General features: G+C 41.4%; 1 protein-coding gene across 2 annotated transcripts in view; it reads right to left on the bottom strand.

Annotated features, from left to right (window-relative positions):
• LOC116698952 (protein unc-13 homolog A) overlaps positions 1-19,920 on the bottom strand; it is a 32,799-nt gene extending 12,879 nt beyond the window's left edge. For both annotated transcript variants that reach the window (XM_032531234.1, XM_032531235.1), the window contains exons 1-20: positions 19,465-19,920; positions 14,875-14,904; positions 14,550-14,649; positions 12,562-12,679; positions 12,279-12,402; positions 11,615-11,685; positions 11,394-11,436; positions 10,933-10,962; positions 9,490-9,703; positions 6,472-7,572; positions 6,291-6,393; positions 5,058-5,101; positions 4,345-4,423; positions 3,831-3,845; positions 3,639-3,713; positions 3,320-3,539; positions 2,398-2,625; positions 2,012-2,153; positions 1,604-1,773; positions 1,310-1,425 (exon numbers count right to left, since the gene is read on the bottom strand). In XM_032531234.1, coding sequence (XP_032387125.1) covers positions 1,310-1,425; positions 1,604-1,773; positions 2,012-2,153; positions 2,398-2,625; positions 3,320-3,539; positions 3,639-3,713; positions 3,831-3,845; positions 4,345-4,423; positions 5,058-5,101; positions 6,291-6,393; positions 6,472-7,572; positions 9,490-9,703; positions 10,933-10,962; positions 11,394-11,436; positions 11,615-11,685; positions 12,279-12,402; positions 12,562-12,679; positions 14,550-14,649; positions 14,875-14,904; positions 19,465-19,486 — 3,045 coding nt within the window. In that variant the 5' untranslated portion in view covers positions 19,487-19,920. The remainder of the gene's footprint in view (positions 1-1,309; positions 1,426-1,603; positions 1,774-2,011; positions 2,154-2,397; positions 2,626-3,319; positions 3,540-3,638; positions 3,714-3,830; positions 3,846-4,344; positions 4,424-5,057; positions 5,102-6,290; positions 6,394-6,471; positions 7,573-9,489; positions 9,704-10,932; positions 10,963-11,393; positions 11,437-11,614; positions 11,686-12,278; positions 12,403-12,561; positions 12,680-14,549; positions 14,650-14,874; positions 14,905-19,464) is intronic.
• Between the last annotated feature and the right edge of the window lie 2,071 nt (positions 19,921-21,991).

Here is a 21,991-nt window from a genome sequence, read left to right as displayed (position 1 = left end):
CAAAATTGTTCTTTTTGGGTCTAGGGGCCACAGACAGTTTGTCCAACGACCCATATGCACTGAATTTAAGCCCCAGTACACTGTGAAGACAGTAAAGCATGGTGCAAAAATCATGTTATGGGGATGTTTCTCATACTGTGGTGTTGGGCCTATTTATCGCATACCAGGGATCATGGATCACTTTCAATACATCAAAATACTTGAAGAGGTCATGTTGCCTTATGCTGAAGAGGAAATGCCTTTGAAATGGGTCTTTCAACAAAACAATGACCCAAAACACACCAGCACGCGAGCAAAGTCTTGGTTCCAGATGAACCAGATTGATGTTATGGAGTGGCCAGCCCAATCCCAGGACCTCAGTCCCAATGAACACTTGTGGGCTGAAATCAGAAATGCTGTTTTTGAGGCAAACCCCAGTAATGCAGAGAAATTGTGGAATGTAGTTCAATGGTCCTGGGCTGGAATACCTGTTGACAGGTGCCAGGAGTTGGTTGACTCCATGCAACACAGATGTGAAGCAGTTCTCATAAATAATGGTTATGCAACTAAATATTAGTGCAGTGATTCAAAGTAAAGAAAACCCTTGAGACATTTTTTCAGTTTATACAGTACATGTTTGAGTTTGTAAAGAAAAATGCAAATATTGCTATTTTTTTGAACAGCCTAATATTCCTTTTTCTTCACTTTCTGTAAAGGTAGAACACAAACTTCTCAATTTTGGTCATGTTTTGATTTGGAATTGAATGTGCAGTGTTCCCAATGCATTGATATTATGGAACTAAAAGCTATTCTAAGGATTTTGAGGATTATTCACTTTTTTTTTTTTTTAAACACACTGCTATTATTCTGAACACAACTGTACACCTTATTAGGGAGATGAAAAGGCGAGGCCATACAGATTAATTTAGGAGGCTGTAAGTAAAAGTAAGTAGTAATTCTGTAAGTATTAATGCATGCACAGCCATGAGGCCTACATATATCATGTAGTAACATTGTTATGCTGTCCCCTATCCAGGAAGTCAATATAACCCTATATTGGTTAAATGGCTCAATAATTCCAGACAAATACTTATGAAGTCAAATAAACCGCTTTTTTTTTTATATACAAAGAAGGCAAATTCCCCAGGGTATGAAGGCAGAAACAGAAAATTCACATGGTGATTGATTGTGTCAATGTGAACCCCGGAAATAAATTGACTAGAGCTAATTAACTCAGAAGGTTGCTCTTGCATATTTAATGTTTTATGTCAAGTGCAAATAACCACAAAAGCATTTGGAAGATTTCCACTAGATATTCACTCCGACTGACCTCATGTAGACAGGTGTACTGGACATGGTAAGGAGCAACCGTCTCCTCTCCTTTGATCTCAACACTTATGTGCATCCGGATGGCTCCTGACACAGCAGACTTATCAGTTCTCTTGTCTGTCAGATAAAGGTAAGACATACAGTACATGCTTCCTTAGTGGGTTGACAACTGTTCTATCTACCATAGACAAGCACTTCAATTATCTGTTTCTTGTTCTGTTATCTCTGTGTGATTTGCTGCTCCTTTCATCCATCTCTAATTCTACATCGTCTTTTCTCTTATCTTGAAACTCACCCAGGTTGTACCAAACGTCCATCTCCCCGCTCAGAGTCCGGACTTCGATGATGGTTTGCCCCAGGAAGTCATCGCTCTCGCGTTTGAACCTCTGTTTTACACGCGACTTGATGTCGTCATCCTCGTCCCACACGCGGACCTTGATGCGGTCAGACGAATTGTGGCATTCACTGGATGAGGCAGAGACAGAAATGGTTGGCAAACCGAAGAAGTCAACAACTGGGATGCAGAGGAACAAATTGGTGGGGGAAACAAGGGAAATACACTAATTTCTAAGTACAGGATGGTTCTCCAGTCTTTCAAAAACATAAAAAATTAAGTTTCTTGAATTCATTTTCTGAGATATAACACTAAATTAGAGCACTACACCGCCCATTATAGTGACATAAATGTTTCCATTATACTCACAAGTGGAAGTTTTCATCCCAGACAGGGTTGAGGTTTCCATAGATGGTCTTGGTTCTCTTCTTGGTCTTCCCAACTTGAACAGTTACATAAGGGTCACTGGAGCCTGTTTTGTCTTTAGCCTGCAGGCCCTGAGCACATACCACTAAGGGAGGGACAAGAGACATAGGGATGTTAAAATAAAAGACCTACACAGGTATTTGACTAATACTTATAACATTATTACAACAAGAAAAAAACAACAACACTATTACCAGACAGCTTGAGATCTATATCACACACAACATGTCAGTTTTATTTCTGTGAACCAAAATGACAAATCCCAAATGTATCTCAATGGGCTTTACAATCTGTATGTATATACGTAACAAATTGCACCCTTAACTTACCGATGATGTTGATCTTCGCTGACCATTTGGACGTCCCATCAAGCACGCTCTGCTTGATTTGTTTCATTTGTGCGCCGTGTGTTGTTTTGTCGAGAGCGAACACTTCCAGGATTAGCTCAAAGATTTCTGGTTTGTTCCTCTCTCTGATCTTCATGCGGTCCTTTAGTACCATGATGATGTTCTGGGTACGGTCCTCCGCCCCGTGCTTGGAGCTCTTCTCTGCAGCTCCTGATGAGACAGATGAATTAAGAGAAGGATATAGGAAGAAGAAGTTTATGATGTAAAATACATCCAAGGCCATACGGTGCAAGCATCTTATCTCCTGTTTCCCTGCAATCCATCTCTTTAAAGCTAAATGCCAAGTTAAATTAACATCGGATCAATTTTGAAAGTCTTTGACATTTCTTGGCCAACGATCAAACCCCAAACCTCACAATCTTATGGCAGAAACTGTATCCACTTCTGGTCAGGAAAAAGTAGATAGTCAGAGAGTAAAAGACCAACAGATGTTGTTGGCATCAAGATCTTATGAGACTCTTTGGAGACAGCACAACGATGAATTATGCATTGCATAGGCTGACCCCAAAATCAGTATAGGAATTGGATAAGTCACCCCGTGTGGAGCTGAATTAGTCAAAGCAGTATGGATGCAAAGGCTATGAGTAGAAGAGAGAGAGGATAGGCAGGGGTATGACAGCACATTACTCAGGAGATAAATTGGAAAGGAAAAGGGAGGAGAATGTGAGAGTGGATAGAGGACAAGGATAATGGGATGTCAATCGGGCAGAAGGATACAGAGGAGGAGCTAAAATAGGTTTTGGGTTTGTGTGGACGGCTGGGTGTGTGTATAAATAAAAGTAAATGCATATGTTTAAAAGTGTAAAAGTGTATGTGTGTGTGTTTGTGTGTGTGTGGTCCTTACTCTGCAGACAGTCAGCATTGAGCAAATCCTGGCACTTATCGTGGCATTTAACGCCACACTCAGAGCAGCGCATGCCTTGTCGAGCAATGCCCCAAAGCAGCCCCTCGCATTCGTAGCAGTAGGTGGGGGTGGTGGCTGTCCACACCTCAAAGTTATGTGGAGTAGTGGAGGAGATGGGGTAGATCAGAGCCTGCAGGGTCTTTTTATAAACATGACTTTTCTGCAAAGTGCATACAGGAGAGAAATGTGAGTTTGATACCAGCAGTGATTAAAGGTTGGAACATCCTGAATAGAATTGTGAAGGGAAGAGGAAACCCACCAGCTCTTCATTGCCGAGAGTGGTGGAAGCCATGGCGGACGTGATTCCAGCCTTACGAGAGTTCTGCACGAGAGACTGGAAACAAGAAGGCAAACAGAAAAGTGTTTGTTGAAATGTGAACAACACTGTGGACTTGAGATTTATATTTGATTTAGTGATAAACATATTTGTAGGGGAAGAACAAGCACTCACCATGATGCCTGATGCCTGATAAGTGCATGCAGCCATGAAACAGAGGAGAGGAGAGAGAGACAAATTGTAAAACAAACAATGTATTGTGGCAATTTCAAACAACGAGCTATACTAGTATGTATGATGCATTGTGTGTATATGTGTAAGCCACTATGCATCGGAAATGTATACTCTATCCTCCAGAAGAGAACATTGATTAATTACTGTAATTACATTAACCCCATAGATATGCAAGCCTTTAACTTATTTATCAACAAATCAAGCATATGACACAGCTGTGGAAGGGAAATCAACATAAGTAACCTTTCTCAGTATAATCACTATGGATCATAGAAAAAGGGAATGCTGGGAAGTACAGAAAATACAGGAAGAGAGATGAGTGTTTTAGAGTAAACTAAGATTCAGTGAAACCAATAATGTTTGCGACAGAAATGATTCCAGGGCACCCCATAGGAGCAGCCCACAATATTGGTGTAAATTATTGCTTGTATGTGTGTCAATGTTTGTTTCTCACCAGATCTCTGACAAGAGGAATGGCTTTCCTCTTGCGAAGGTCCGGCATGCTGTCAATACTGTAGAGTGCACCTCCCATTCTTAACAAGAAAGATATGAACCATTATACGCACATATACATATGTTTATCAACATTTACAGTAGATACAATAATTCTATCATCAAAATGTCTCACTACAAAATCATCTTTTTTATTACTAGGGAGCAGATGTAGTTCCCTCTGTCGTTGCTTCTAATGCTACTCTAGTCAAGGACTTTACTGGAGAGTTTAATAATTACGCAGACTGCCTCATCTCAAATACTAGGAAGAACACTCCATGCACCTGGGTACAATTGCTGTGTTTCTATTTGGCTAACTTAACATTTATTCTGTATGCAGGCTGAGTTCCATTCGGCAGTCTGCCTCATCTACAAATGACATGCCAGCTAAGTCAGGGCAGCCCACTGCCGTTCAATACTCACTGGCCAAATGCCATGAGCTGAATGACCCTGTGGGTCAGAACGAAATAGAACGGAGGATTTCCCCGGACTAAAGAAGGACATTTTTTTTATCTAAAGTGACGATGGCAAGTTTCCATGATGATCTGAGGATAATTTTAATTGTGTTTCATTCATGGAGCTATTGCATTAGCTTGACTAATACACTTTGTGATGTATAATGTGTTCCATTTAGGATAAAGTCTATTACTTTAAAAACTGACAGCAGACACTTACCCTCCTTTACCAAACCACAGAGAGTTTGAGGTCTCTCCTCGAGCCTGAGAGAGACAAAGAAGGAATTTCAGATGAAGAAACAAGCAACCTTAAGTCCCTGCATTCTTTTCTAGTGTTCATTTTCTTTATGAATGAGGCCACAGTTTAGTTATCTGTTTGTGAAATTGCTTTATTGGGCTGTTCAAATCTAAATTAAAGTTATTGCATTAGTGGTCAAAACTCTTACATGAGCAATAGGTCTGCTCAAGAATCTCTGAAATGCCTCACACAATTTGTACAACTTGTAAATAAAGCTGAAGAAATCTGCCAAGCAATGTGATCCATAGGTATTTTTAAATCAAATGTGTCTTTGAAGAATCTAATGCAGTGCAGCTTTAATTAGACTGGATGACATCTGTTGCAAGACACAACAGAAAAGTTCAATCAATTTCATCAATAAATTGTTGTGAAGATGAGTGAGGATAGTGAAAGTGCCTATTTTCACACAGTGAGGAATTCAACAAGACATCCGTCGCATTTCCTTCTTTCTCTCAGGCATCCAATTAGGTTGTACCTACCTGTCAGCATGCTCCAATGATGGCCGAGCAAAGTGCATGCGAGTGTCACTATGGCAATAACATGAAACTGAAAAGAAAACAAAGTGGGTTTCGGCACAAAAAAAAAGACAAACGAAGGGAAGCCAAATGTACAAAAACGCAACGTGACACACAGCAACATAAACATCGAAGACAGTGATTAATTCTCTGCACAACTGAATTCAAAGGTAATGAATAGCAACATAAGATGTGAATAAAATATGCAAGTGAAAACTAACTGATCAGGCAAAGCTTAATGTGTACAAATCAAGCAGTTTGGAGTTAGAGTGGTTTGTTGCTGCAGCCAAACAAAACAAAGTTGGCTGTCTTTCAAGCAGTATTTTTATTTTACCAAAACCAAAAGTAGCAATCATAGAATATGAAACACGTCTGCTTGCTGGTGTCTAGCAAAAAAACACTTAAAATAAAACTCAAGAACTTACTCTATGTACCCTGTCTTGCGCATAAATAATGCACCACACATTCATATTTCAAAGACTTGGTAGAAACTTTTAGAGTCTTTTGAATGTGGGGTATATCTTTTAGATTACAGGGTGGAGCTAAATCAGGCCTGCAGCTCTGGGATTTGTACTGGACTGTTGTGGAGCACTGGACTAGAATTTGGATTGAGGGTCGGTGTTCAAACCAGTGATCTTACCTCCCGAAGCTGTTCTAAGACTTTGTTGTAGAGCCTTAGCCAGTTCTCTTTGGCTCTGACTGCTGGATCCACTGGTTCTTTGGGCTCCTCTATGACTGGAGGACTAAAACAAAAAACAGCAAAAATGTTGTTTGGTCTATTTTTGTTGAGCAGTTCATTGATCTAAATCCTTCTCTCCTACCTCTCAGGTGGCATCTCTTCTTCCTCTACTGGCGTAGCCGGCCTACTCTCTTCAAAATGCTCCTCTGTCTCTTCCATGGGGAGTGTGTCCTCTGGCTGAGCAGGGGGCGTCCTGGCCTCCTTTTCCGACATCATTTTCTCTTCTGGCCATGGCTCTTCCTCCAGCTGGGGAGCCTGGTCCTCAGGGGCAGCTGCCTGTGTGGAGGCAGGACCATTGAGATGGGATTGAGGCTGCCCTGAGGATGGGGTCTGTTGGGAGGAAGGACCCATGGCGGTCGAGGGTGGCTGGGAGGCTGAGTTAGCCATGGTGGCTGGATGGGATGGAGGGACAACGCTGGCTACAGCAGAATGGGGTTGTTGAGATACAGATGAGGCTGGAGGGTGAGACTGGGCAGGCGGTGCGGTGGGAACAGAAGACAGGAAAGTAGATGCTAAGCCTGTGACTGCAGCTGTTAGAGGTTTGGCCATTGAGAAGAAGGAAGTGGCAGACGGGGCTGGCTGTGGCTGAGGCTGTGTTTGAGGCTGGGGCTGTTTAAGTGGTTGGGCTGTTGGTTGACCAGAGGGGGGCTGTCCTGATGGGGCCATGCCAGGTGGATGAGACTGGTTGGATGTTTGGTTGGGGGGTTGAGTAGGGGGCTGCTGTTGGTGTAAGGATGGCTGTTTTTCCAGAGGAGGTCTGGAACAGGGTACATCCAGAGTTGTGGGGGCTGTTGACGTTGGGGTGGGGGTAAATGGAGGCTCCAGGTCCTCACTGAGGGTCCCGTCCAAGTTGTACAAATCCTCATCATCGTACATCATCTCCTCATCCTCATAGAGGCCCTCCTCTTCTCCCTCATACAGTCCTCCGTCATCCTCCTCGTACAGAGCTGCCTCCTCTCCTCCATCTTTGCAGTAACCGCCCTCATCACTGTACGCCCCCTGGGTCTCATCAGGGTCCCAGTCTGGAGAACCTTTACTGTAGCTAACCGAGGAGTGGCAGGAGTGGTAAGAGTCGTTCTCGTCGTAAGGGTCCCTCTCTCCATACTCAACGCCATAGTCCTCCTCGCTGAGCTGACTGCTGCACCGACTCAGCTCTGCAGATGATGCATAGCTCCCAGAGGGACTAAAAAGAAGAGAAGAGAAAACAGAAACAGAGTTGAGACGCAAGACGGCCACATGCCCAGGAGAGATGAATTAAATCACTTTAAAGGGACACAGTTTTATATTTGACATAAGGGCAATTTTATTTCAGTTTATTATTGCATGTATACGTGTACACACATTAAACGGTTCACCCTCCATTTATGAACAGTAGTGTCAACAAAATGCTTACAGAGCACTTTATTAGAGCACTCAGTTGCCTGTAGACTTTGAACTCTATCGGACAGTTCCACTAAAAACCTTTTCGACATGTCTTAGGGTGGCCGGGAATAATGCTGATGGCTAATCGATGAAAGGCACTGGGGATACAAGAGCACCAGACAAGCAGCGAGAAATAGAGCAGAACAGAAAGGTGAAAGGCCTCCAGAAAGCTGACAAAAGAAAAAGAACAAGCATCCAGAAATGCAGCAAACAGGGAAAAGGTATTTATATGTCTTGATAAATAGGCCTGTTTAAAACAGAATAGAGGCACCGAGATAAAGTAGGATGAATCAGTGAACTTTGTAAAGTGTCTTTGAGTGTTCTAAAAAGTGTTACAAAAATAAAATGCAATACTATTATCATTATAATGGGGGAAGGGAGATAAAGAAGGGAGGGAGTGATGAGCACAGAGACAAAACAAAAGAAGAGAGAGAAAGGAGGGAGGGAATGTAGAGTGCTGAGAGGAAAGAAATGAACAAGAATGGGCGGGGGTGTGGGGAGGTTGCCATGTCCAATACACTCACACAAGCAGCTAATCTTATGTATTGACCATTAGATGCCAGTTGAATAATTCATTAAGCAAGATGTGGAGGGATGCATAGTTTCATTTTCAGTCTGTGAGAAATATGTCAATTCAAGCTGAGAAATGGAACAGTATTATAAACAACTCTAAAAGAGAAATAGCGTTTGGTCTGTATGTTCATTCACTAATAGGCTTTTTGACATGTCAGTAGAAAAAGTGCATGTATAAATAATACAATTAATTATGGCTGAATTCCATTTAGCTGCTTCAGTTTCAGTTTCCTGGTCTTGTGCATGCAGACTCACTAACATGGCTTACTGGCACACTAGAAGAGAACAAAGCTATTGTTAATGTTATTAACAACACCTGTATTTTTCCTACTATGACAAGCCAATATGCCTCCTTTGAAAAGAGCCTAGCACCAAACCAAACACCACCACTAATACTAACAGTCAAGTATTATCTTTACCTTTAACGTGAAACTAGCCATCATGACTTTTACATTTAGTTTAACAATTAGTTCATTATTGTTTAGTCAATCAGCAGAATGAATCAATTATAATGTTGGTACTATTTGGAAATCTTTTGTTTATGGTGCAATACAAGTGGACAACATGAAAAAAAGTAATGAGTAATGATGATACCGCAGAAAAAAAAGTAGGGGAGCTAGACACAGACAACCCAGAACAAAAGCAAAACAGCAGCAACTATTACAACTACAAACACTACAACAACCAAAACGGTGTGTGTGTGTGTGTGTGTGTGTGTGTGTGTGTGTGTGTGTGTGTGTGTGTGTGTGTGTGTGTGTGTGTGTGTGCTCTTGGAGGGCATTTCTGGCTGGTCCCCAAGGACAAACCGGGACAGATCAGGTCAGTACAGCTGGGTCTGTTTATGTTTGTTATGTTACATATATGTATATGGGTCCGAGGAGCAGCTTTTTGTTAGGAATTGAGGGTCAGATCAGGTCCTCTTACCGAAGCTGTCCCAAACCAGCCCAGTTTGCTGTGGTTTTCTGTTTTAAATCATTGTGAATTGAATGAGAGTTGGACTGTTGGTTGGCTAAAACAAGCCATTTGAAGCCAACTTGTGCACTAAATTGTGATGCACATTTTTTACAAGTTTGTAAACCAAACAAACACTAACGCGGGCACACACCTGACAGTCCTCTGATGTTGGTAGTCGAGGTCGTGGCTGTTGCCAGAGCGCGGGTAGGAGAAGCTTCTGGAGCTGCGGTGCTGGTGGCTGATGGGATACTGGTGGACAGAGGCGTTGGGCTGGGATGTGCTGTAGTAGGGAGGGGGGACGCTGTTACTGGTTTCACTGCGATAGTCGCTGTCCCTGTCGTCCACAGCGCTGTCTGGGTCTTCATCTGCACATGCATATGGCAAGAGAAAAAAATTCATCAGGCTTTTTGATATTGTCCACATAGAGTGCAGTAATAGGAGAAAAGAACGTCATCAAAGGGCTGATCCTAATTGACGACTTGTCATGTAGCACAGAGATAAGAGGCTTTAATCAGCACTGAACCATTCTTTTAGTACCATGGTAATTAAAGATAAAATATATGAAATGGCACCACTACTGAACTCTTATCAGACCCATTCAGGTCATTCAGAGTGCATCCATACATGAAGCACATGATGAACATCATCTGCAGCTTCCTTCTCATTCTCATCATCATAACTGAACATAAATCTAATCCTGCTCACTAAGGAGATGCTTTATTTTTCTGTGGTGTCTATAGATCATATATAACATCCCAGAGGGAGGTAATGAGAGACTTTAACAGTGCTGAATCGGTCAAAAGCAAAACCAGCATCTATTAATCATTCATCATTGTCCATCATCGCCTCTCCCACTCCGATGAAGGTGGGTGTGCACCGCTTACACCTCATCGTCATATGTCTGGGTGTGTAAACACTAATTAAAGGCATCAAACTGTGTTTCTCACTTCAACCGTGTCGCCACATGTCTGTCTGTCTTTTTCTCTCTCACTTCATCAGCTCATCATCTATTATTTCATCTATCTGTGTAACCAGAGATGCAAATGCAGAGTCTCTGCATTTGTGTGGGTGAGTCTGACAGACACTTATGTAAGACGATCTGCTAATCACAGCAAGAGAGAAAGAGAAAGACGGGGAGGGAGAGAGATAGTGACACACACCGTCTTTTTTGCATTTATTTAATATATGTATATATCTATGTAAAACAGGTTTCTATGTGCAGTATGGACAGTACAGTCCATATGTACTTGGAAATTTGCATATTTTTCAGTATTGTGGCTCTGCTCTGCAGAACATTGGATTTTAAAATTAAACAATGACTGGTGTTTAAGGTTAGGTTCACCCAAACTACTCTGGATAATCCACAGACCTCTCTATTTTTCATCGGAACTACTTTCTACCAAATAATTGTCCCTACACTGTTATTCTGTTTATCCAATCTACTTGTAAATGGAAGATTAAAGTCACTACTTTAACCTTAAACTGTTTCACAAACCTTATGTGATGGTTTACAGAACCAAATCAATTAAAAAGAATGTGATTCCCCAGATACTTTTGGACCGCACTGTATGAACAGTATGTATTGCTTACTTACTTTGTTGGTCTCCCCATAGACTCCAGTTACCTGCAATGAACAGGAGAGTGTCAGTATTGATTATGAATTGCACTGAGTTCCAAAGATGAACATGCATTCACACAATTAAAAGTTTGCAGATGGAGAAGGTAAATGGAAAGAGAACACAGAGGGAGTGCTGAGGCTCCAAGTCTTTACACCTGCACCAGACAGCTGGCTCAGCAGGCTCGGCAGACGGGGTCAATAGTGGAAACACAGCAGCATCCTGGAGGAGCTCATCTCCAGACATCCGATACCACTATTGATCTTTTACAGCGCAGCAATCTTTTCCCCTCTAACACACAACAACCCGTGTGTGGTAACAAGCATAATGCACACGATGAGCTTAAGCAATCTAATCACATCTCAACAGCTAAACATATAAATCTCTTGTTCAGCACAAACAAATGACTAGTTTGTACCCACAGTGATTGGTTACTTACAGCACTGGGTTCCTGGTACACGTAGCGGGCGTTCCTGCTCCTCCTGGTAAGAATAATGGAGTCAGACAAATTTTTAAAAAACTGTATGACATTCTGAAAGTATTTTGCCTACAGACAGGAAGTGGAGAACATGTAATGTTGGATTTGTCTTCCCCCATTAATCATGTTCCTTAAATGTAAGGATATGCTGGGGTACTAAATCAAATGGGGTAACAGCTTACATCTTGGTCCCTCATGGCATTGAGCTGCTCCAGTTTTTTAGCCCAGTATCGTGCCTCATCCTCAGGGATATCTAAAAAAACAAAAAAACAAGACAAACTCAGGTCGCAATAAAACCCTAGTGGAGTTTTACCCATGTAGGCTGTTAAAATATTTTTGCCTAAAAACTGTAGACAACAAAGTAATCTAAAACCACCCATTTGCTAATATTATTTGACCCAGATACTTTGGCCTATAAGAACACAGTGTCATTGAAAATTGGACTTTTCATTTACAGCCTTAAAGCCAAACTGCTATAAATAGGTCAGGTTCACAAACTGAGGACTCATGTGTACAATATCGACCAGAGGAAAAGGAAACAGTAAGAAAATGACACCTAATCAATGTTAAGAGGAACACAGCTTGATCACTGAGAAGGAAAGGACACAAACCCTCTCCCCGGCACACATACACACAGACAGCCTTGAATACATCTTCTAATTAATAAGTCAGGGATTATTGGTGGTATATCAATCACTGTTTGCTGTGAAAATATACAGACAGACAACATTTATGTTAGTTATCTTCTGCTTCCCTCATGGTCTGATGATTTCCTATACTTTCATATTCTCATTTTCTCTCACCTATTGACAGTTTATGACTTTGATGTGAATATTGATTTCTCACCGAGAGGCAGTTCAAAGCGTGTGTCGAGCAGCACCAGGTGGAGAGTGGGCTCTTTGGTGCCACAGATCTCGTTATCAGTCATGATGACCTGAGAGTCAAGTGTGAGCCACTCCCCCGGCCCTTCCTGCATGTAGGAAAACATTTTGCTGCTGTGGCACAAACAACATGCTGTACAAATAAATGTGCATGATGAAAACATGTCCAACCAGCATGAATGAGTCTCTTCAGTACAGAGGTTTCAAATACAGTATTTGTCATGTGGTGCTGGTGGTTGGTGGCAAACCTCATTTGACTGTCGGATGCTCCGGAGGGGAATCCACACGGTGCCGACCATGGTGTCCCAGATTAACCCTTTGTTCCACACCTCTACTGTCAGACCCAGGTCCAAGCGGTTAATTTCGCTGGATAGGAAGAGAAAGATAAGCAGGAAAGTTAAAATTCAAGATAAACCGTAATAAAACACATTTAAAGACAGCTTTGGAATACATTTACTCAACTACTACACATAAGTGCATTTTTAGGGTACTTGTACTTTACGTGCCTATTTCTATTTTATGCACATACTAATTCTACTCCACTACATTTCAGAAGGAAATATTGCACTTTTTTACTTTACATTTATTTGACAGCTGCATATCATCAACTAATACAGTGCATTAAAAGATTAAACCTGTGGTTCAAAACAGCTAAGTTTAGAGAAAAGTAAAAAGAAAATATGCACATTTTTGTATCAGAACTTTACATCTTTCAGTTTTTTTCTGTTTGTATTCCCCCCCCCTCTGATTTAGCTTGTGACCTTGTGGAGGGGGTATGGAACCACTGGACTAAACCACCAAACTGCATACAAAGTATTTAAAACTATTGTATATAAATTATTCACAGGGACAATTTTTCTGCATTTTCAGTACTTTTATTAATACTTGAGTAACAATACTTTTTACTCCACTAGGAGTTTGAACCTATGGTTTGAACCAAGAACTTTGACTTGGTAATGGAATATTTTTTTACATTGTTGCACTGGTGCTTTTGAGTAAAAAATCTCAGTACTTCTTCTACTACTTTTTAAAGACAAATGCTAAACACACACAGGCACTCATACACACAAAAGATGCACTGTAATTTCTTGTGGGCTTCACTGTGACAAATATAAGACACATGTCTGTGGGAGCAAGCCTTAGAGAATTTAACATAAAACATTTAAAAGACTGCAGGAAGCAGGACAGATAGACAGAAAGAAAAGCGAGAACGAGAGCGGGGGATGAATAAAGAGAGGGAAGAGGAAGAGTGCGATGAAGGCAGTGGAGGAGGTGATTGTATCGCATGCCTGAAGGGAGAGAGTCGGAACGTTAATTAAGAAATAGAGGTACTGGATTTCCCATCGCAGTGGTGACTCCTTTTAGGAAACGTGCCTGTTTGATACATGGCAGTGACTCACAGGGTACAGTCATTTAAAGGCAGTTTGAAGGAGGGGACGAGGCAATCTCTGCAGCCCAAATATTACATAACACCGCTTCACTGATGCAACCCCAGTAAAATGCTCAACGCCTCCAAACATCATACAAATGCACAGGACTCCTCAGTCAGCCTGCCTTCCGCATCCCACATGCTAAACAATTCTCACTATTCATCGCCCATATGCTGCTGCACTGTCAATACCACACTGGTATTCTCTCTGCATGCCAAATACTCTGTGTTGTATAATGTAATTGCAACAAACTATTGTTCCAATATTTAGCGAAACACAAGCTCAAACAAACTCATTTAAAAGTGGAAAATGCTGCTAATGATGCCTGGAGAGCGGTAGGAGGGAAGGGGAGGGAAGAGGGTGTATGGAGGGGAAAGTAAGGTGGAGATGGAAAGAGGAGGCAGAGGGGCAGAGTAGATGAAGATCAAGGAGCCGCGTTTAGGAGAAGTGACACAGGAGAGGAAGCGAGGCTGGGAGGGAGCCAAGGTGGAGAAAGAGGATGAGAGGGGCAGAAGTGTCGAGGGAGAGCAGATGAAAAAGAGGATGAGACGGTTGTTGGAGGCCGAGGTGCGGATGCAGAGAGGAAGCGCTGCGTGAAACAATTCAGGGATGAAGGGCACTTAGGATGGAGAAGTGAAAAAGAGGGGAGGGAGGTGGGCTGATAGAAAGTGACAGAGATTTTAAAAAACAAAACACAAAAGCACTCAAGCAGCTGAAGTGGAGAACGGATGAGAGGATGAAACAAGCAAGCAGAGGAAAGAGCAAGGGAGAGGGAGAAACTGAAGGAGAAGTTTTGAGGGACTCACAACATGAAGTCTTGCTCCCAGCTGGGCAAGTTGCTCCTGACAGCAATGGTTGTGCTCTTCACATTTTGTACCTTTAGAGTCACATAAGTGTTGAACTTCTCTGTTAAGGAGAGACAGGTGAAGAAGGGATGCGTTACAACAAAACGCCTCTGCATTAGTAAATAACAAGGTAGGCCCTGTTTTGTTCTCTACAAAGTAACTGACCTCCCATCCCTTCATTTCCATTAATGGCTTCAGCATGTAATCTGTTCTCAGTCTGCTTAAAGATTTATGTCACATAACAGCAAGTCTCTCCCTCTTTCTATTTCCGGATCCCTGGTCTTACCTTGGGGTCCATCCAGCTTGGCTTTCTTCACTGTGGACACACAGAGAGGGACAAAGTCACACACAGGAACACCATCTGCTTTCACTTCTGAACGCTCCTGCATCCTCTTTTTTTGACTTTTACACAGTGAACGGGAAACGATGCTTGTGATCAATTAAAACAATGTCTGTAAATGATACTACATTGAATGGAAATTACTGTAAAAAAAAACACTATGTTGACTAAGAATTTGAATACATCTGAGACATATTTGCCAATCACCACTCACTGGTAGTGGGTAAAGAGTGTTGACGCAGAAAACTGAAATTGCAACTATGCAGATTTGGACTAAGTGCTCTGCCTTGTGGCCATAAGGTGCAGACATGTTGGCATGGAGTGTGGTGGCAAAACATAGAAACACACAGGGCTGAAAAATACATGGGCAGCTTTCCCGCTGTGCTTCACCAGTGTGGGACACAGAAACAGAGAGTACAGTACACCTACAGGCAAAAAAAAGAACCATATTGCATGGATTAATCAGATGGTCAAAATTTTTCCATTAATAACATGTTAGGGTTGCACAATATTAGGAAAACATCTACTTTAGATCTACTTACTTACTTATCTACTTACTTTGACTAATATTACAATTTTTATATGATTCACGATATTGGAGGGAATGATCATTTTTGTATCATTATTCTTATTTTCATTGAAAAATGTATTTAAAAAAAAAAGTATTGAAGTGTGATTTTTTTGGAGGATCTGTTCCAAACAAAGATTTTTTTCTTTAGTCTGTAGGATACGATTTTTAGGCCGGGACGTCTCTGCAGCATCACAATACTTAATTAGGAATGGTTTGAGATATATATATATATATATATATATAAAATATTGCGCCCCCTGCAATTTGGATATTGCACTAGTTCATATTGCGATATCGATAAAATTGCGCAGCCCTAAACACAGGATTGCAGTAACACAATTCAAATGAAGCTCAAGTAACCGCACCTGCACCTTTATTAATTCACAAATGATCTCACAATATTCTCTGCAGACCATGCACACCAGATACGAGTTGGTCACCATAGTAACCAACTTAAAATTGCCCTGAGTCAGTAAGGCACTTGTTTCTATTCCTCACTACTTTTCCTTTGTGTTTCTTTCATGAAACTCAAACTTAAGCTAAATGTGAAGCTTAAGTGCCATGCTGTTACATCAGCAGGCACAGACGCACACACACGCACTCAACTGCAGTGACTCATTCACATGCACCAATGAAGCGATTGCAAACAGCAATGAAAATATCTCCGCTTCCAATTCATACCTCACCAACTGTAACATCAACATGTGCAACACCCATAAGCTACATGTAAACGCATACATCTGTGGGTTTGCATCTTAATTTAAGGTCAAGATCAACACAGCTGTAGCTGAAAGCTCACTGTAAATGTTAAAAGAAAATGACGTAATGCAATACAATGAATAAATGAAGACAAGAAAGGAGCCAAACTATGTTGTCAGCAGTCCTTTACCTTTTTTTAGGCGGGCCACATTAGAGCCTGCTTTGTCCTGTGTTTTAGGGTCAACACTAAAGCAGCCCTGGAAATATATCAGTAAGTGAAGATCAATGTAAAAGGAATTGGATTTTCGACAGTGGAAAGCTGAAGCTTTATAATACCACACAATCATAAATCTCTCTGACAGAATGAGTTAGGATGAGAAATGTCCACAAGCCCCACAAACAATATTTTATCACAATTGCATGTATCTAAGCAGAAAGGGCAACACCAACACATACATACAAATACTGTACATGCAAGTGCCTATAACTCACAAGCAATAGGCCTGTGGCAGGATGTAACATTGGATAAATCTCCTGAAACATAGGGTGTGGGTAAATGGCCTCGATTCAGAAAACGAGGTCAAAGCTATATCAATCAATAACCATCTGTCTTAAAGGAGATAACACATCAACATTTGCTTGGTTTTTTATTCTTTAATCAGAAGATGCACAGCACAATCTGCAAGGCTCGACAGTAGGTTTTGTGTAACCCCACAGAATTCATTCAGGAAGTACCTCTGACACAGCAGACTCTGACTTATGGGAACTAAGCAGATTGCCAGGAAAACAGAGACTCGACAGGGGATCAAGCAAACCCTTAACCATGAACTCTCAGAGAATGTAAAGTAGGGAGTGGGTGAGCTGACATCAGCCATCCAAAGACAAAATGAGGGCTGACATGATTCAGGTGGACAGCGCCTTATTCTGAAGGATCACACAGATCTGCAGTAGTCCCTGCAACTGCTGACAGAGATATTACGCTCCGAGATCTTGTGTCCAAATCAAGACAGGGCAAAAAGTAGACTTAAAAAATATGTGGTATAGCTGAAGGAAAAAAATGCCAAGTTTTTCAGAGTTAATCTGTATCTGTGTCTGAATTCTGCTTTGTCGGCAGATGCTCCAAAGAAATGCTGCCTGTTCAAGAGGCGCAAAGTACGGTGGAGGCTAGAAATAGCTCCAGTCAGGTAAGCATGAATGATGTAACAGGAACAGAAAGAGGGCTCTCTGCCAAGTCTCGTAGTCCACGACATTGACAGTCGCAGCCGGTGTTTATGAATGAATACTGCTCAGGGCCTTAATGACACCTGGGACTGACTCAGTGCAGGGACAGACAGTGGGTGGACCTGGCGGGACCAGATGAAGTGGGGTAGCATCCATTATGGGCCTGACATAAAAGGTGACTTTGAAACCCCCTTAAAGTTAATTTTGTCCCCACATAATTCCCATTTTCCAATCTATGACAAATGTCTTGAGCTTAAACATATCTCTACACACTTTTATCTCACTGACCAGTGCTTGATCAGATTTGGAGCATAAAGGATTAGTTGGTTAATAGACAGAAAAATAACCTGCAAATGTTTTGATAATCAATATGTCTTTTTTTTTTTAAGTATAATGACAAATATTCTGTGGTTTCATCTACTCCAACATGACTTTTTTATGTTTCTTGTGGTCAAAACTAACACTAAACGTTAGTGTTAGTTAATAGTTTGTGGTCAAACACTAAATATTACTAAATCATCGTTGGGTTTTTGGATGTTGGTCTAACAAAACAAGCCATTTTAAGATATCACCTCAGGTTTTTGGCAATATTATTGGAATTAGGGCTGCAGCGAATAATTACTATTATTGATAATCTGCCAATCCTTTTCTCTATGAATTGATTAGTCATTGGGTCTAGAAAATGTCAGCCAATGGTTAAAAAAAGCACCCATCACAATATCATAAAGACCAAGGTCACGTCTTCAAATGTCTTGTTTTGTCCAACCAAAAGTCCAAAACCTAAAGAAATTCAATTTAGTGTCTGGCAAAAAAAAGCTAAGAAATTCTCAAATAAAAAAAACAAGAAGCCAATTCTTCAGGAAGCTAGAATACAATAACTGGCATTTGTGATTAAATTATTTATTAAAATCAAATAATAAATGATCACTATAGCTGCACATTTTAATTTTCTTTGGCTTATACTTGAGTAATGAACCAATCGTTTCAGCTATTGTGGATTTACCATTTTCTGACATCTCGTAGACCAACAAATAAGTCTAATCAATTGAGAATTATTGACAATGTAATCAATAATTAAAATCAAGTCATATGACGACAAATTGTCCAACAAAACCTTCCCAAATGTCATTCCTGTCTGTTCCAGATTGAGTTAACACAACACTCTTGTAATTTCGACAAAGTTGTTTTTGCAATTTTGATTCAACCCCTGTGTGTCCAACAAAAGGACCACAAAATGCGTTTTAGAGGGGTCCCCTCTTTCTCAGCTTGGGCCTGATAACTGCGCCCTGGATGTGTGAAGCTGGAGGTGGTGTTACTTGATTATGAGCAATCACAGATGCTTATTCATCGCACTGAGAGACAACAGCGTCAGCATCAGGAGCTTTCAGCGAGCCTGGTAAGAGGAGGTGACGCATCGCTTTAGGGAAAACGTCGAGAAGTGACGAGCATCACCAGTCGACTAGTATTCCCTCACGACTACAGCGGAGCGGCAAAGCGGCGGTGCGGCGACAGCAGCAGCGGCAGGGGCTTTTCCCCGTCCTCCTCCACCGCCTTTGACTGCCCACGCACGAATGACCAGAGCGAATGACACACACACACACACGCCGCAACAGTACCCACCGGGAGAGGAAACAGCGTTTCTCCTCCTCCATGTAGACATTTATAGAAATTCAAAGAGCTTCTGGTAGCCTACTATTAACAGTCACGAATAATGGGTCTTTGCTGTCAGAACTCATTCACACAATGCATCTTTATTTGAGTAAATTAAAGACATGTCATTCTGCAACAGTGCCGGTAAAAGTAGCCTATCCCAGTGGCATCCCCCACTATAAACGTGCTGTGTTCCCGTTAACCATATAGGCTACACCGTGTGATTTATGACTGATCAGCACAAACCCTCCGGTGCTCCGGCTACACAGACTTTTCCACGGAGCTGACAGCCCGCAGGCTCTGTCAGACAACTGGTGCAGCTGTACCGCGAGCAAATGATAGTCAATAACATCAAACAAAAAAGGTTTTATTACCCTTTTAATTCCCTATCTTACCTCCCACACATAGCAGGGACATCTCTGATAGCGGCGTGAGGGTCCCCGGCTGTCCTCTACTGAGGGCTCCGTGATTTGTTTGGCCAGTCCGTTTGTCTCTTGGTTACAAAAAAAAAAACTCAAACCGCCAAACTGTTACCCTAAATGGTAACGAAAACCAGCTAGCATCATGTCAGAAGCGCTCGTCTCTTTCTCAGCGGAGCTTTTGGCAGGACAAGACACACAGCGAGTGAATTCCTCGCCCCCCTCCTCATTCCTCCTCTGCATTGCCTCGGCTCTCCTCCGCTGCTCCTCCTGCGCGCACAGCCATCTTGTTTCAGAAGCAGCACTCACCGCGCGTGGACAGCTCCCCCGCGCCGCCCTGACGTCACGGTTGATGAGTAGCAGGCGGAGAAGGGGCTCGCGGTGGTTTGAACGGAGGAGACGGGATGGGCCTGGCCGTGTAATGCACTCAATGATGTCGGCGAGGAATTTCATTCATTGTTTTTTAACGTTACACGCCATTTTAAAAAAAGTTGTCTTTTTTTTTTTTTTTTTTTTTTTTTTTTTTTTTTAAATAGGCTGCCTTCTATTTTAACCACATTTAAAATGTATTGATTTTGTTTTGTTTTATTGCAGTTGCCAAGTAGCCTACTCTGGCACGCTCTTCAATCCATTCATATTTTCATTTTAACACCTTTATCAGGGCTAAAGACAGGATTTACAGTTGTTATATGCTAATACTCACGAATCCCATTCACCTGCTTTTTTCTAATTAAGCTGCCTTTTTATTTCCCATATGACAGTTTATATCTTCATTCAAAGCCTTACCCTATACCGGGGAAAAAATTATAGTGGGGTGGTGAATCCTTTATGTCCTGTACTTCCGGTTGATCTGAAGGGGAATATAATCCAAATACTGGAATCAGCCAATGTGAGCCAATTTTTTCAATTAAAGAATGGAAATGTCCCCCCACCTCCCTGATTCCGTGAAGAAAACACAGAGAACATGATCTCGCTGTTCTTAGTGCCATCTATGGCCCTGATAATAAAAATAGAAAAAGGGAAACACATCGTCATGTGATAGTCAATTGATGCTTCATAAAGAATATCTATTTGATATTGGTGCACACATGCTGTGTAGGCCTATTGTCCAATGTCTTTACAATTTAGGTTTTGGTTTGATGAATTATCAGAACCCAAAGTTGATCTCGTATTAAAAGTAGATCATTTACTAAAATCTCATCTTCACACACACACACACACACACACACACACACACACACACACACACACACACACACACACACACACACACACACACACACACACACACACACACACACACACACACACACACACACACACACACACACACACACACACACACCTAAAGCCTGGAGTAGCCTGAAGTTGGTCTTCTCTGTTTATGCCTTGCTCAAATACATGGGGAAGTAGGGCTACTTAGACAGTTTTGTGTTATTAAGAGAGATATTTACTCACAAAATACTGTAGTTTCTTACAAAAAGCCTATTATCAATTACACCGTCATGGAAATGATCAGATACATATAAGGAAAATATTATTTGTTGTGCTGCACAAAGTAATTTGTTTGCTCAAAAGGTAATTTGTAATGCCATTTTACATGCAGAGCCTTCTATTGAAGAGTTGCTTTATCTGATTCTATTATTATTATTAGTATTATATTTGTGTTAAGTCAACTAAAATGTTGTGCCTCAAAGAACCAGCAGTTAACTTTTAACAGCAGCTGCAATACATCTTGTCATTCCCACATGCTTCATACAAAGATACCTGGACTCACATAAACACCTGGACACTTGAACTGCTCTCAACTAATAATTTATGGTAAATTTCTTTTTATGGCCAAAGGTTTTATTGTTATTATCATTGTTATTATTGTTATTATTGTTATCTTTATACTGTCTTCTTTCTCTTCATACTGTATTTTGCTGAAAACTGATGCGGGAGTCATCCCAAAAGGATTAATAAAGACAGGTCTAAGTCTCTGAGTAAGAACACCATCATCAATCCTCTCCCAAGAAAACAAGAGCAGCCCAATGGCACGTTACAGCGATTACATCTGCTGCTCACTAGCCAGCACAGTGGACCCATCACAGTTTGCCTACCGTCCCAACCGATCAACAGAAGCTGCCGTAGCACACATCCTCCACACAGCCTTATCTTACCTGGAAAAAAGGAAGCAATAGAGATTGTAGTTAATTGACTACAGTTTAGCATGTAACACCAAAGTTCCCAACGGACTAGTCACAAAGCTTAAGGACCTGGGAATAAACATCTTACTATGCAATAAGCCTAAAGTCTGCCTGATTAGGGTAATGTGGTTGTGGGCCGTATACCGTAGATGCTAAACACCCAAAGTCCAGACTGCGATGGACAGGTTTTAAACTGTCCTCAATGAGTATAGTTAAAATGGGGACTAATAATAATATATACTTTATTAATCCCACACTCTGTTATTATACACACATTACAATAAGGCCTGAATTACACACACATGCTCAGTGCC

The sequence above is a fragment of the Etheostoma spectabile genome, chromosome 12 (assembly GCF_008692095.1).
Source record: "Etheostoma spectabile isolate EspeVRDwgs_2016 chromosome 12, UIUC_Espe_1.0, whole genome shotgun sequence".
NCBI classification, from domain to species: Eukaryota; Metazoa; Chordata; class Actinopteri; order Perciformes; family Percidae; genus Etheostoma; species Etheostoma spectabile.
Note: the sequence above shows the minus strand (reverse complement) of the source record. Positions and strands in the feature narration are given on the sequence as shown.